Below are 15,890 nucleotides of genomic sequence, written 5' to 3' on the forward strand. Positions count from 1 at the left end.
TGGATGTAGAACTTGCGATGGCTGTTTTATTATTGTCGGGAGCACGACGAAGGTGTCTGCTGCATTGCCACAAAGAAGAAGAAGGGTAAAATGATCCTAAGCCAACTTTACCCGGAGCAGATATCCCTTGCTCGGGTAGGAAGGTATGAGATGGCATCCTCTTCCAAAATAATCCCGTCTCGGTGTTAAAAACCTGCTCCGGCATAAATCCTTTTGCCTCGATTAGTTCCATGAGGTGTGGTGTGCAGATTTTTTTGCAGCATCATGGATTGCCATGGTTGAAATGGAGCCTTCGGCCCTGGGTGCGACGTGGAAACGTTGGTAAATCTACAGTGGTTTCTCCCGTATCATCGGTCAAAGGTGTAAATCCGCACTATGACCTCTTGACAATGTATGTAAGAACTCAATTGTTTTCCGCACCATGTCATGAACCTTCTCTGTATTTTGGCGCAATTAATTTTGTCCATCGTTTGACATTTGGACGTCATTATTAACGATTGTATGTCGACTAGATCTTAGATCAAGTATTACAGGATCTCCGTGTGTCATTTCCTGTTCGATGATGAGTCATTATTAAATTTAGCTTTGTTCCCGCATGCCGGTCTGATTACTGCAATTATCATTGCACGAGCAACACTGAAAGGCTCATAATGGGAGGTAATCATACATGCGGACGTAAACAATGACTCATCTCAGCTCAAAAACCACGATTGGCCGAAATTAAATACTTCGATAACCAAATCAGAACACAACAGGTTGCCTGCGATTGGTGGAAACATACGATGTCTGAGGGTTTACTGTATTATGTGGTCAATGGTCATGATGATAGTCTCTCTGAAGTAAAGTAATTTGTTGTTTTATTAGAAATACGAGACTATCAAAATGACGTAATCCTCCCCAGAATGCATGGTGCACATGCACAATAACCCCGAGCAATTGGGGTTGGGTGGGGGAGGGGGGGGTAGTCAGGGCAGCTGTGAACATATATCATGTAGGCAAGATGAGGATCATTACTTAAATGGCTCACAAAGCTTCTAAAAGAAGCCAAATAACTTGCAACGTACCTGTGAGGAAGGGTTGTTCCTCGGCACAATGCAAGAGTTGGTGGAGACCTTTGTGAACTCGCCCAAAAAGCTGATAGATTGCAGCTCCCCGTACTGCAAACTCCCAAGGCCGCGCGGATTGGTGCAAGGCCCGAAGGTTTATAGAGGGGCGTGTTCTACCCAACACTTTGACAATCGCTTCCAGTTAGTGAACTTCGAACCATGCAGGATTGCCTCATGTGAACATTGGTCATATCTGGGACTTGTCAATGCACAAGGTAAGTTTACAATGATGTTATTTACTAATACTAATCATGTTTGGGTGGAGGAGTGTAAGGGGGGGGGGATGGGGATTGGAGTGGAGCCGTATGAGCTGTCAGTGCCATTTTATTTATATATATATATATATATATATATATATATATATATATATATATATATATATATATATATATATTATTCCTTGCTTGGTTTCATGGCGAAAAGAGAAAGTCGAGGTAACTGTACGAGATTTTTTGCATATTTCGGCGAAATGAGAAGTGCGTGTTTGTGTGTTTGGTTGGTTTGTGGTATTTCCATTTGCAGGTTTTAGAAGGTGGAACGGATGCCTCCCAGGTATCAAAGTATCTACCTTCATTTGTGCGTGCATATATGAGTGTGTGCCTGCGCGTGCACATGTATATGCTGTTGTTGGCTGCTATCTCCATGCGTGGGTGGGTTTCAGGAGATGGAATGGAGACCTATCAGGCCTGAATGTGTGCATGTGGCATGTGTGTGCACGTTATATCCACCGCCACTGCTAAATAATTATATTAATGGGAAAAGGTAGGAACTTGACACCTCTCATCCATGGATATTTCTCTTGTATCTTATGTTTCTGTGATTCCGATTTTCATTCAGGAACTGACCAATTACGTGTAACCATTTTGAAAGTGCCACTCTTTCGTCTAAATGCCGAATATTCTGATTAAACGACAATTCTAATTACAGATTACATGCCAGCAAAGAGGTTAAAAGTGCCCTGTGAGCCAAACCGAGTCACTGAAAATGCACAAGTAGCGCATGCATGAAAAGCCTCGTAGGCATTCATACATCATTTTGAAAGTGCTATATTGTGCTCAATATCATAAAACCAAAACACCATCCAAACGATAATTTTATGTTAAACAAAGTACTCAAATGAAAATCTTTGATTTCAACATTACCATAAAGATGTTGATGTGGGCACTCCACAACTGAGATTATATTTGAAGGGATTTGAACCCAAAGTAGATGTGAAATGACTGGCATGTTTAAATAGTTTCCCCAACATTGAAATGGTTTTGGGCATGTTGACCTCTTTCGGGCACGATGACCGGATTTGGGCACGTTTTACCGCTTCCAGGTGCGCTTTACCGCAGCCAGGTTCGCTTTATCGCTTCCGGGAGCGATTTACCGCTTTTGGGCGTGTTTTACCATATCTGGGTGAGTTTTACCGCTTTTGTGCATGTTGTACCGCTTTTGGGCACGTTTTACCGCTTTTGGGCGAGTTTTTACCGCTTTTGGGCGCGTTTTACCGCTTTTGGGCGCGTTTTACCGCTTTTGGGCGCGTTTTACCGCTTTTGGGCGCGTTTTACCGCTTTTGGGCGAGTTTTACTGCTTTTGGGCGAGTTTTACCGCTTTTGGGTGTGTTGACTGCTTTTGGGCACGTTTTACCGCAGCCAGGTGCGCTTTATCGCTTCCGGGTGCGGTTTACCACTTTTTGGGCGTTTTACCACTTTTGGGTGCGTTTTACCGCTTTTGGTTGTGTTCACTGCTTTTTGGCGCGTGTCAATGCTTTTGGGCGCGATTTACCGCTTTTGGGTGCGTTTTACCGCTTTTGGGTATGTTGACTGCTTTTTGGCACGTTTTACTGCTTTTGGGCGCGTTTGACCGCTTTCGGGGTGCGTTTGACCGCTTTTGGGTGTGTTTTACCACTTTTGGGCGAGTTTTACGGATTTTGGGTGAGGTTGACTGCTTTTTGACGCGTTTTACTGCTTTCGGGGCGCGTTTTACCGCTTTTGGGCGCGTTTTACCACTTTTGGGCGTGTTTTACCACTTTTAGGTGAGTTTTCCGCTTTTGGGCGTGTTTTACCACTTTTAGGTGAGTTTAGTGCTTTTGGATGTGTTGACTGCTTTTGGGTGTGTTGACTGCTTTTGGGTGCGTTTTACCACTTTTGGACAAGTGTTACCACTTTTGGGTGTGTCAACTGCTTTTTGCCGTGTTTTACTGCTTTTGGGCGCGTTTTACCACTTTTCGGTGAGTTTTTCGCTTTTGTGCGTGTTTTACCGCTTTTGGGTGTGTTGACTGCTTTTGGGTGCGTTTTACCACTTTTGGACAAGTGTTACCACTTTTCGGTGAGGTTTACCGCCTTTGTGCGTGTTACCACTTTTGGGCGCGTTTCACCGCTTTTGGGTGTGTTGACTGGTTTTAGGCGCGTTTTACCGTTTCCGGGTGCATTTTACCGCTTTTGGGCAAGTTTTACCCCTTTTGGGCACGTTTTACCGCAGCCAGGTGCGCTTTACTGCTTCCGGGAGTGATTTACCGATTTTGGGTGCGTTCTACCACTTTTGGGCGAGTTTTACTGCTATTGTGCATGTTGTACCGCGTTTGCGCGAGTTTTACCGCTTTTGGGCATGTTTTACCGCTTTTGGGCGTGTTTTACCGCTTTTGGGTGCGTTTTACTGCTTTTGGGCACGATTTACCACTTTTCGGCGAGTTTTACCGCTGTTGTGCCTGTTTTACCCCCTTTGGGCGCGTTTTACAACTTTTGGGCGATTTTTACCGCTTTTGGGCGTGTTTTACCGTTTCCTGGCACGTTTTACCGCTCTTGTTTGCGTTTTTCCACTTTTGTGTGCGTTTTACTGCTATAGTGCGCGTTTTACTACTTTTGGGCGCGTTTTACTGCTATTGTGCGCGTTTCACTGCTTTTGTGCGAGTCTCACTGCTATTGGGCGCGTTTAATTGTTATTGTGCGCGTCTAATTGCTATTGTGCGCGTCTAATTGCTATTGTACGCGTTTTACTGCCTCCTGGTGCGTTTTACCGCTCTTGTTTGCGTTTTTCCACTTTTGGGCACATTTTCCCACTTTTGGGCCCGTTTTCCCCATTTCCGGGCACGTTTTACTGCTTCCTGGTGCGTTTTACCACTCTTGTTTGCGTTTTTCCACTTTTGGGCACATTTTCCCACTTTTGGGCCCGTTTTCCCCATTTCCGGGCGCGTTTTACTGCTTCCTGGTGCGTTTTACCGCTCTTGTTTGCGTTTTTCCACTTTTGGGCGCGTTTTTCCACTTTTGGGCGCGTTTTCCCGCTTTTTGGCGCGTTTTACTGCTTTTGGCCGCCTTTTACCGCTTTCGGGGCGCGTTTTCCCGCTTTCGGGGCGCGTTTGACCGCTTTCGGGGCGCGTTTGACCGCTTTCGGGGCGCGTTTGACCGCTTTCGGGGCGCGTTTGACCGCTTTCGGGGCGCGTTTGACCGCTTTCGGGGCGCGTTTGACCGCTTTCGGGGCGCGTTTGACCGCTTTCGTGGCGCGTTTGACCGCTTTCGGGGCGCGTTTGACCGCTTTCGTGGCGCGTTTGACCGCTTTCGGGGCGCGTTTGACCGCTTTCGTGGCGCGTTTTACCGCTTTCGGGGTGCATGTTTGACCGCTTTCGGGGTGCATGTTTGACCGCATTCGGGGTGCATGTTTGATCGCTTTCGGGGCGTGTTTAACCGCTTTGGGGGCGCGTTTTCCCGCTTTTGGGGTGCGTTTGACCGCTTTTGGCGCGCGTTTGACCGCTTTCGGGGCGCGTTTCACCGCTTTCGGGGAGCGTTTGACCGCTTTCGGGGCGCGTTTGACCGCTTTCGGGGCGCGTTTAACCGCTTTCGGGGCGCGTTTACCCGCTTTCGGGGTGCGTTTAACCGCTTTCAGGGCGCGCTTGACCGCTGTCGGGCATGTTTGACCACTTTCGGGTACGTTAAACAGTTTCTGTGTTAGACATGTTGCTGTAGTTTAATCGTCAAGTCACCAGAATTTTTTGTTTTTTTTTCAGGAAAGTTACCAATCGTAAACGAGGCCGATGAGCTCGTTGCCATCATTGCTCGTACAGACCTGAAGAAAAACCGTGACTTTCCACTCGCTTCTAAGGATGCCAGCAAGCAGCTGCTTTGCGGTGCGACGATCAGAACCCATGGTGCAGACTACCATCGCCTTGACCTCCTGGTGCAGGCCGGTGCAGATGTTATTGTGCTGGTAGGACGATCGCTTTCCTTTACCATAGCTCTCACTATCCTCGGTGTCGATGTCCTGGATTTTACTGTTATAATCTACCTATCTGGACCACGAAGGGATAAAGTTGTTTCCATTGAATCCATTTTGTTGTCCCATAATGTAATATGGAATCTGTGATGATATAGCTAGCGTCCACATTTTTGATTCTTTTTTTTAATCTTTCTTTCGTGACTTTCCTCTTTCAGTCTGTGTGAGTGTTAAACATGCTTCTTGCGGATGTCACGTGACTTGATATAGTGATGCCTTGCTTTCAAATTTCTTGTCTCCGCATCGTGCACCAGGACTCGTCTCAAGGCAACTCAAGGTTCCAGATCGCCATGATCCAGCACATAAAGCAGCACTGGTCTAGCTTGCAGATCATCGGAGGAAATGGTACTGTGGTTTAACCTTTCCTGCCCTGTTGTCCCTTTCTTATTTGCTCTGGGATCAGGTACTCATTGTACTCATGTGACTGCACCACTGGATTTGATTATTTTTTAACTTTGTACTTCGGGTTCATCCTCTCCATTTTTGTGAGCAGCTCGTTGAAGAACCTACAGAAACAACTGCAAACGTCCACTGTTTTTATTGCCTCATAATCGATTGCTTTGTTTATTTTGTGTGTTCAACTCAAATCGCAACCACACAAACGTAAACTTTGTGAGCCATGATCATAAACTTTGTTTGCATTTTGCTCATTGCTAAATGGGACGTCAGTATTGATCCGTATTGGCGTTTCTACCCAGTGGTGACTGCAGCACAAGCTAAGAACCTGATTGATGCCGGGGTGGATGGTCTTCGTGTGGGAATGGGCAGTGGTTCCATCTGTATCACTCAGGAAGGTGAGGTGGTGGTGTTCGTTCGATTTTCACACCAATGGGGAGTGCTGTACCTCGGCCTTAAAGCAATGTACGATATGACCTCTGGAAGGAGACACGCCGATCACCCTACTATCAATGGCATTGGAGGTCATGTGGTCAATTGTAAATGTCATTGAGTAGAATTGCGTTGAGATGTTTGTGCTTTTTGGGTTAATGTTAAACCTGTTTTTGTTTTGTGGTGTAATGGTACGATAGCGTTGTAATAGGTGTCTGTATGCAGTGATGGCTGTAGGGAGACCACAAGGCACAGCGGTGTACAAGGTTGCAGAGTATGCACGGCGTTTTGGTGTCCCGGTTATGGCCGACGGTGGTATCCAAACGGTTGGGCACATCACCAAGGCCTTGGCTCTTGGTGCGTCTACAGGTGAGTGGACAGGAGCATTTTGGTGGAGGAAAGTGAGGGGTGCGGAAGGGGGCAGGTTGCTTGCTGCAGAGACGTTCTGTGCTGTAGTTGGTAAGAGGTGACCTTTTATCAATGATGCTCAAGGCACATGGGTACAGGGAAACATTTTGCTGCTCTCTGTCTTTGTTTTATAAAAACCATCTTTCGTCTTTGTCGTCCCTTAATCTTTTTCCTTCGGTTCAAAGGTCCTTGTTTATAAGTGACCCCTTTTCTCACAGTAATGATGGGATCACTGCTGGCTGCGACTACTGAGGCACCGGGCGAGTACTTTTTCTCAGATGGCGTGCGACTCAAGAAGTACCGCGGTATGGGCTCACTGGATGCAATGCAGCAGCACCTGTCCAGCCAAGGTCGATACTTCAGGTGAGGAGCTTTCGAAAGGTTCAATCTGTCACCTCTTCGAGCTTGTTTATTAATTTTGGACTTCCTTTCTTATTTATGCATTCCTGGAGGGTTCCCCCCCCCCTTCCAAAGTCGTTAATTATGATACCCCCTCTCCTCCCCTCCACCACACTCTTTCTTCATCGCTCAGTGAGAAAGACAAGCTGAAGGTTGCACAAGGTGTGTCTGGTGCTGTGCAGGATAAGGGTTCCATCCACAAGTTCCTCCCTTACCTCACAGCTGGAATTCGGCATGGATGCCAGGATATCGGAGCTCGCTCCCTCTCCATCCTCAGGTTCTTCCCTTTGCAGACCCTTTGCTGTCAATCGACACTGCACTCATTCCTTCTCTGTCCTGAAACTCTGGCCCTTGCTCACCTTTTGTCCTCCTTCATTCTTCCTTCTTTGGCTTTGGCCTTCACTCCCCCTCCTCCTTCATTCATTCCCCTTCTTTAACCTCTGGCCTTTGCTCCCCTTTCTCCATTCATTGCCCTTCTTCATACTCTGGCCCTCGCGCACCTTTTTCCATCTTTCATTCTCCACATCAAAGCTCTGACCTGTACTTCCCCCTCCTCCTCCCTTCATTCCTCCTTTTCAAGCTTTGACCCTTGCTCACTCTTTGTCCATTCCTTTACCATCGTCGGTCTCGGGACATTGCAACCCTTCCCCTCTACCCTCTTGCTTAGTTCCTTGCCATTGCAATTTCACAAAAGATGATATTTACCCTACTGGATATTTATTAGAGGCCTTGTATAATCTCCCACTGAATACTAGTGTCTGCAAAGACACATTGGTGGGCAAGAGGCCAATAATCGATTATCTTTGTTAGATATAATACGACTTCCCTTGTTAGGAACTCGATTTTGTTTCGGCGCATGTTCCCATACCTAACCTGACCTAACCTGACCTGAACTTGATTTGCTAAAGGCTGACGAGTGTGTTTTCCCTCCTTGGTAAATGAAGCACACGGTGACTATTTGAGCATCAGCACTTCGTCGTCATCTTCAGACCCCTGGCAGTGCAAGATGATCATCTGTTTTTGCTCCGAGGATGTGTTAATGCTGAAGATGTGATCCTTCCCTTGCTTTGCATTGTCGGAAAACATAATCAGCTTTTTATGATTAAAACCCATCGATTGATCCCCTTGTTCTCCACACCGACTGATTTTTATGTTGCCGTGGTTTGTACTGCGGTTCGCTGGTGGTGGTTCTACTTGTAAGATCTAATCTTCGTGACTGTGTGCTCATTGAACAATGGACCAATCGGCAAACCGTCACAGATAAACTAGGTATAGACTGGTGGTTGAATGTGGTTGAAAGGCTGAGTTAAAGGCTTTGATGGTGGGAATATAGTGATTGAATAGAATTGAATGAGTGAAGACATTCCTTCGGTTGTCGATTGATTGTTGATCATTTCTCTTTCTCATCAGGGCGATGATGTATTCCGGAGAGTTAAAGTTTGAAAAGAGGACGTTGTCGGCACAAGTAGAAGGCGGGGTGCACGGGTTACACTCGTAAGTTGTTTGACATAAAGGTGTTTGTTTAACCTGTGTAGTTGTGTGTACATATTCACATTGTTCTCCCAAAGGTTCCATTGTGTAACTTTGTAGATAAACAATGACACTTCATTTTGTTATTCCACCTCCTCCTGGTGTTAAATGGGCCCTTTAATCACCTTCTGTATTTCCAAATGAGTTTTCACCCTGGACATGACTATCCTGACTTCGATTTCTATTCATCTCGGGCGAAAACGCTACACCATGGCATGGGTTGGTGGTATTCACCCTATAACCATACATCTATGTAACCGTCAAACCAGACAAGCCCTATAACCATACATCTATGTAACCCTCAAACCAAAAAAGCCCTGTAACTATACATCTATGTAACCTTCAAACCAGACAAGCCCTAAAACCATACATCTATGTAACCTTCAAACCAGACAAGCCCTAAAACCATACATCTATGTAACCTTCAAACCAGACAAGCCCTAAAACCATACATCTATGTAACCTTCAAACCAGACAAGCCCTATAACCATACATCTATGTAATCTTCAAACCAGACAAGCCCTAAAACCATACATCTATGTAACTCTCAAACCAGGCAAGCCCTATAACCATACATCTATATAACTCTCAAACCAGACAAACCCTATAACCATACATCTATATAACCCTCAAACCAGACAAGCCCTATTACCATACATCTATATAACCCAATAACCATACAAGCATTATTGTCAGGTCAGGCCAGATGAGATCTGTGACTTGCTACAGGTACCATGTAAACCTGTACGAACCTGTTCCATGGTCGGGTTGTCAGCGACTAAACCATCTCCCCCACCACGTTTCCTGGTGAGGAAGGTGTTTGGATATGGACACCCAGCAGGATTAAAAACAAAACCAGTCAAAGGGTGAAGGAGCAACTTGTGAGCCAACGGCCATCCATATCTATTGCCCAACTGTCTGTGGACGTCCTCCTGCAGTTGTTACATTTTTTAGGTGGTTGGTGGCAGGATTTGCACTCCTGCCACCATAAAACCCTTCATTCCACAAAACACAAAAATGCAAAGGAAATTGAAACCCACTCCGTGGGAGTACCTCCTGTGCAGCTGCCCTTTGTAGGGCAACTCACCGCAAAACGGGATTGGGGCAAAGCCTTCGATACCCCCACTCTTTGATGACAGGAGGAAAACCATGAGGTAAACTTCCCGGGTCAGATTGTGGTAGTGTGTGTCAGGGTGGTGCTGAGATGTCGTCTGCCAGACGGCGGTCTCCTTGGGTTAACCTGAGGCGGTCCCTTCGGGTGCGTTCCTGGAATGTCCTATCCCAAAGAGAGGATGATCACCTGTCTCTGTTATCATCTGAGCTCAAGTGTTTGGACATCGGTATTGCAGCACTCTCTGAGGTTCGGAGACCAGATTGTGGTGAGATAATGGTGGGTGGTTACACCTATTATTGGTCTGGTCACTATGATGGTTCCCATGCCCAAGGAGTTTCTGTAGCTGTGTCCAATAAGCTGACTACAATGGTAATTGAGGTAACACTGGTCAACGATCGTATTATGAGACTAATATAAGGATTCGTCACTTCGTGAGTGTCATTTCCCTGGTCTCTGTTTATGCTCCAACTGAGGCGAGTGATCTCACCGTGAAGGACACATTCTATGCCACGCTTGAGTCTGTGGTTGATCAGTGCCCCAGGCGAGATACACCTCTAGTCTTGGGGGATTTCAATGCATCGACTGGAACTGATAGGGATGGTTATGAGATGTGTGTTGGTCCCTTTGGGTCTGGAACTGTGCACCTGAATAGCACAAAGTTCCTCGACTTTGCAAGAAGTCATGGACTTCGCATGGCTGGTTCATGGTTTCAGCACCCACAAGCTTATTGCTGGACTTGGTATTCCAACGCTGGCAGTGTGCTAAAGTAGATTGACCATGTGCTCATTGATGGTCGCTGGAGAATCATCCAGAACTACTTGGTCGACCGGAGTGCTCATTTCCTCAATACCAACACAGGCTTGTGGTAGCAACTCTGAAGTGGCAGCTTAAATCCGGGAGAATGGTCCCATCCCAGACGAGGCTGGTTGTTGGCAAGCTCAAGGATGAGAGGGTAGCTGAGGAGTTTGTGAACAGGCTGAGTGGGGATATGGGAGGTCTGGGTGCTATGGGGAATCCTGAAGAGTTGTGGAGTGTCTTCAAGACCACCATCATTGATGTTTCTTGTGGATGTCTTGGAACCCACCATTGGGCAAAGAATAATTTTGTCTCTCAAGGGACACTGGATACCATTGACCAGAGTCACAGGGTCAGGCTTGATTGCAGAGCTGAGCTGTTCAGGGTGTTGAGGTGTAAAACTGTATTGCGCTAAGGGTGGACAAGGAGGCCTATGTGCGAGGAATCTAAGGGGATAGAGCATCACCTGTGGTCATGTGATTCTCGTCCTGCTTACAGGGGGATTCGCACATTGCGTTCATCCAAGCCCATCCCTCGGTGTACAGCAGTTAGAGAGGAGGGTGGTAGGCTCTTGACAGAGGAGTCCGAAGTGAAGGCCTGCTGGGCCGATTACTTAAAGCGGCTGTACCAGGCTAACCCACTAGCTGTTGAGTTGGATGTCAGGGGTGTTACTATCCCTATTGCTGACCCTCCCATCAACTGTGATCCACCTTTGTATGTGGAAACAGAGGCTGCGGTGAACCGGTTTAATTGAGGTAAAGCTCCAGGGATCTGTGGCATCCATGCTGAACTTCTCAAGGCTGGTGGAAATGCTGCACTTGTGTCGTTGCATGCACTTCTGTGCTCTGCCTGGAACACAGACATCATCACAACTGACTGGAGGAGGGGCCTTGTTGTCCCTCTCTCGAAAGGAAAGGGTGATCGCCAAGACTGCAACAACTACCGAGGGCTGACACTGCTTTCAGTGCCGGGCAAGGTCTTTGCTTGGATAATTCTTGATGGGATTCGCCACCAATTCCTTGAGCACCAGCACCCAGGGCAGTCAGGCTTTACACCAAAGAGGTCAACAATTGACCGTGTCCTTGCTCTTCAGGTCCTCACCGAACGCAGATGAGGGTTTTGGCAGGGGCTGCTTGCAGCTTATGTTCATCTCTGTAAAGCGTTTGATTTATTGAATCAGGATGTCCTCTGGAGGATTCTTGGTCTTTGTGGGGTGCCACCAAAACTGATCGATCTGATGTCTGAACTAAACTCTGGTACTGAGGTTGCTGTGAGATGTGGTGGTACCATCTCTGACTTATTTCCAGTTGTTACTGGAATTCGTCAGGGGTGTGTACTGGCCCCCACACTTCTTAGCACTTGCATGGACTGGATTCTGGGGAGGATGTTGGAGAGATCAAGCTGTGGTGCATCGTTTGGGAATGTCAAGATCTCTGACCTTGATTTCGCAGATGATGCAGTCATCTTTGCAAAGACTTTAGATATCCTTTTGGGGGCCCTGGAGGTGCTGAATGAGGAGTCTGAGCCGTTGGGATTTCGGGTTTCTTTGGTCAAAACTAAGATGCAGGCTTTCAATGACTTCTTGGATACTGCTGTCCTGTCTGTACCTGTTTGTGGTGAGGATGTTGAGGTCGAGGAGAGATTCACTTACCTTGGCAGTGATATTCATGTCTCTGCTGACTGTGAGCCAGAGGTTAATACACGTCTGGGTCAAGCCTGGGGAGTCATGGATTCACTGGATCATGGGGTGTGGCGCTGTTGGAGCATTACACAGTTCTTTTGGATCTTGTTGGAGCATTACACAGTCATTTCACCTGTCGTGTTGCCCAAACAGCTTTTGTCATTTCACCTACAGTACCTCAGAGATCATGTTTCACATCACACACATGATCACCCTGATGTGCGTCTTTGGCCTTTTGCCCTCTTCCAAGAATCAAATATCATTGCATTTTCATAAAGAACGCAAAAACCAATAGAAGAGAGGAGGTCTTCGATTGGATAAACATTGTGACATAAACTTAGTTCGAGTCCAACTCTGCTTTCTGAGATTTTTCATTTAACCACTTTGTGGTTTCGCAAAAAAAAACATAGGCATGAGATACGGCAGGCGTGTTGTGGTGGTGATCCAAAATGGAGGTGGTGTGTTTGTTGTGCTCCGATGCCATTGGAAGGATTTCTCCACTTATTCAAATGATTTTTACCTGTTTACCTCCATGGCCTCCTGAGCTCTATTTGGCGTCTAATGCCGTTAGTATTGGTCCTGCTACCCAACTCACAATGATCGTGTTATCATCATTCGAGCTCTGAGGGTGATGTAACGAGCAACGTTGGCTTTGTTCGTGTATCCCAGAGAAGCACTCACGTTGAATACCTTGCATAGCGCTGGTCAACCGATAAACCTACCAAGCTGTTAGCTAGCCTACCAAACGCGCCAAACTAACCCATGGAGTGAAACTCATCCCGGTCAAACCGAGCTGCAATACAAACAAGCCAAGCTAACACCGACAGCTTGGTCACTGACCATTACGGATGTGCCAATGATCGGAGGCCCTGAGTTGAACACTGTTCAATGGGACTCGTATGTGTTTTGAACACCTGGCTCAGCTGTGCGGGAACCCGTCCATTCCAGCCTACACACTGCATGTCTCCGTGTAAGCCGAACCCGTCCATTCCAGCCTACACACTGCATGTCTCCGTGTAAGCTGAACCCGTCCATTCCAGCCTACACACTGCATGTCTCCGTGTAAGCTGAACCCGTCCATTCCAGCCTACACACTGCATGTCTCTGTGTAAGCTGAACCCGTCCATTCCAGCCTACACACTGCATGTCTCTGTGTAAGCTGAACCCGTCCATTCCAGCCTACACACTGCATATCTCCGTGTAAGCCGAACCCGTCCATTCCAGCCGACACACTGCATGTCTCCGTGTAAGCCTAATCCATCCATTCCAGCCTACACATTGCATGTCTCCGTGTAAGCCAAACCCGTTCATTCCAGCCTACACACTGCATGTCTCCGTGTAAGCCGAATCCATCCATTCCAGCCTACACATTGCATGTCTCCGTGTAAGCCGAACCCGTCCATTCCAGCCTACACACTGCATGTCTCCGTGTAAGCCGAATCCATCCATTCCAGCCTATATACTGCACGTCTGGGTGTAAGCCGTTCGGCCACACGTGCGGTGGAGAGCTCATTTGCCACGTACTTTTCCCCTGTTTACTCTAATCACACTATGTAACCCTTTTTTTTGTAAAATATAGCTTTCCTCTTGTTTGCCAGTGTTGTTCGAATCATTCACTTGCTTTCTGTGTTCTTTTTCTCTGCGTTGTTTTATTTTATTTTTTCTCCAATGATGATCTTTAATTCCAAGTTTTAAACAAATCTTGTTTTTACTTTGGATGAAATTTGAAATGAACATTTATTTCTTGTCACAATGACACGAAAGCTACTTCATAACCATAGTCTCAAAAGCTTTGTAGTGTCGTACACTGTCTTGTAAGCCGTCTGGACTCGTACGCCCTCTCGTAAGCAGTCTGCACTTGGGTGCCATCGTCTCTTGGACTGTCTGTACTCGTAAGTCACCATATAGTGGACCATCTGTACTCGTAAGCCACCGTCTCGTGGACTGTCTGTACTTATAAGCCCCCATCTTGTGGACTGTCTGTACTCATAAGACACCATCTCGTGGACCGTCTGTACTCGTAAGTCACCATATGGTGGACCATCTGTACTCATAAGCCACTGTCTCGTGGACTGTCTGCACTCGTAAGCCACCGTCTCGTGAACCGTCTGTACTAGTAAGCCACCATCTCGTGGACTGTCTGTACTTGTAAGCCACTGTCTCATGGACCGTATGTACTTGTAAGCCACCATCTCGTGGACCATTTGTACTCGTAAGCCACCGTCTAGTGGACCATCTGTACTTGTAATTCACCGTCTTGTGGACCGTCTGTACTGGTAAGCCACCGTCTTGTGGACCGTCTGTACTTGTAAGCCACCGTCTCGTGGACCATCTGTTCTTGTAAGCCACCATCTTGTGGACTGTCTGTACTGGTAAGCCATCGTCTCATGGACCATCTGTAATTGTAAGCCACCATCTCGTGGACCGTCTGTACTCTTAAGCCACCGTCACGTGGACCGTCTGTACTCGTAAGCTACCATCTCGTGGACCATCTGTACTCGTAAGCCACTCTCGTGAACTGTCTGTACTTGTAAGCCACCGTCTCGTGGACCGTCTGTACTGGTAAGCATTTATAAACGTTATTGTTTTTTTATTATTATTTCATTTTCCATTCATGTCTAAAGTTTAAACATCTCTCTCTACTCAAACCATCCAGTAGGGCTGGTAGGATAATCAAGAGGTATGCACACTCCCCTCTGAGCTGTCTCGACTGGGTTTGAATCCCGGCCCAACTATTAACTCTCACCCTGGAGAGTGATGATCAACATGTGCACGGTCCATCAGAAGGACGTTGAGCCAGAGGACCCATTTGCAAGTTCCGGTTGTTCGTGGCAGTTAATGATCCCACGGTGTCTTTCGTGAACAGTTACCAACGTATCGCCGGCACACTGAACAAATTCCCTCAACATCAGGTTCGTGAAACACTCGGGCAAAAAACGTTCCCGAGCCTAACCCTGAAGGAGGTGTGAATAGTTGGGGGTGTTGTAGTTTCGAGTAGTAGTAGTAGTAATTCCAGTTGCATGTAATTGTGCGATCACCTTTCAATCTCGAGGTTACAAGGAGGGTTCATAACTTGTGGGACGGCTCCAGTAGTAAATGGAATGTTTTCTCTCCTTGTTGAATTCCTGTCTTCTTTCCACTTCTGCTGAACGTTGAGATGCGTTCTGTGAAATACTCTTGGAAACCATTGAGGAGATAAAAACAAACCCCGGGATTCTGAAACCTCCTCCTGACCCAATTTCAAGGTTAATGATGGACATGTTACATCATCATCATCATCATCATCATCATCATCATCATCATCATCATCATCATCATCATCATCATCATCATCATCATCATCATCATCATCATCATCATCATCATCATCATCATCATCATCATCATCATCATCATCATCATCATCATCATCATCATCATCATCATCATCATCATCATCATCATCATCATCATCATCATCATCATCATCCCACAACAGGTATTGCAGTTTTAAATTGGCAATCATCTTATCATGTATGAAGCATTCCAAAGGTCCTGGCACTTCCTGAATCTCCCTGTTGATTGTTGTGTGTGCTTTCTCTCCCATGATCTCATGCATGCTGCAGACACACCTTTGTTCCATGTAAGTAAACTTCCATCCTTTTCTTATTTTTGACTCCTCGTTCACCATCCCTGTACTTAGTGTGTGCTTCTGGAGGGCCGCTGCCATTGCTTTTGTGTTTGGAGCACTTGTATGTGGAGTGAGTGTGTTGTGAAAGCTTCATGCGAAGCCTTGCAA

General features: G+C 46.7%; 1 protein-coding gene across 4 annotated transcripts in view; it reads left to right on the plus strand.

Annotated features, from left to right (window-relative positions):
* The window catches only part of LOC147033714 (inosine-5'-monophosphate dehydrogenase 1-like), a 51,804-nt gene that overhangs the window by 29,826 nt on the left and 6,088 nt on the right, over window positions 1-15,890 (plus strand). For 3 of the 4 annotated variants that reach the window (XM_085871866.1, XM_085871869.1, XM_085871868.1), the window contains 7 exons: window positions 5,092-5,291; window positions 5,612-5,702; window positions 6,056-6,151; window positions 6,411-6,554; window positions 6,812-6,956; window positions 7,126-7,269; window positions 8,403-8,486. In XM_085871866.1, coding sequence (XP_085727992.1) covers window positions 5,092-5,291; window positions 5,612-5,702; window positions 6,056-6,151; window positions 6,411-6,554; window positions 6,812-6,956; window positions 7,126-7,269; window positions 8,403-8,486 — 904 coding nt within the window. Of the gene's footprint in view, window positions 1-5,091; window positions 5,292-5,611; window positions 5,703-6,055; window positions 6,152-6,410; window positions 6,555-6,811; window positions 6,957-7,125; window positions 7,270-8,402; window positions 8,487-15,717; window positions 15,735-15,890 lie in introns of all 4 variants that reach the window. The other variant, XM_085871867.1, reaches the window with a different exon arrangement.

This window comes from Eptatretus burgeri, chromosome 2 (genome assembly GCF_056783735.1).
Source record: "Eptatretus burgeri isolate ZD-2024b chromosome 2, Ebu_testis_v1, whole genome shotgun sequence".
NCBI classification, from domain to species: Eukaryota; Metazoa; Chordata; class Myxini; order Myxiniformes; family Myxinidae; genus Eptatretus; species Eptatretus burgeri.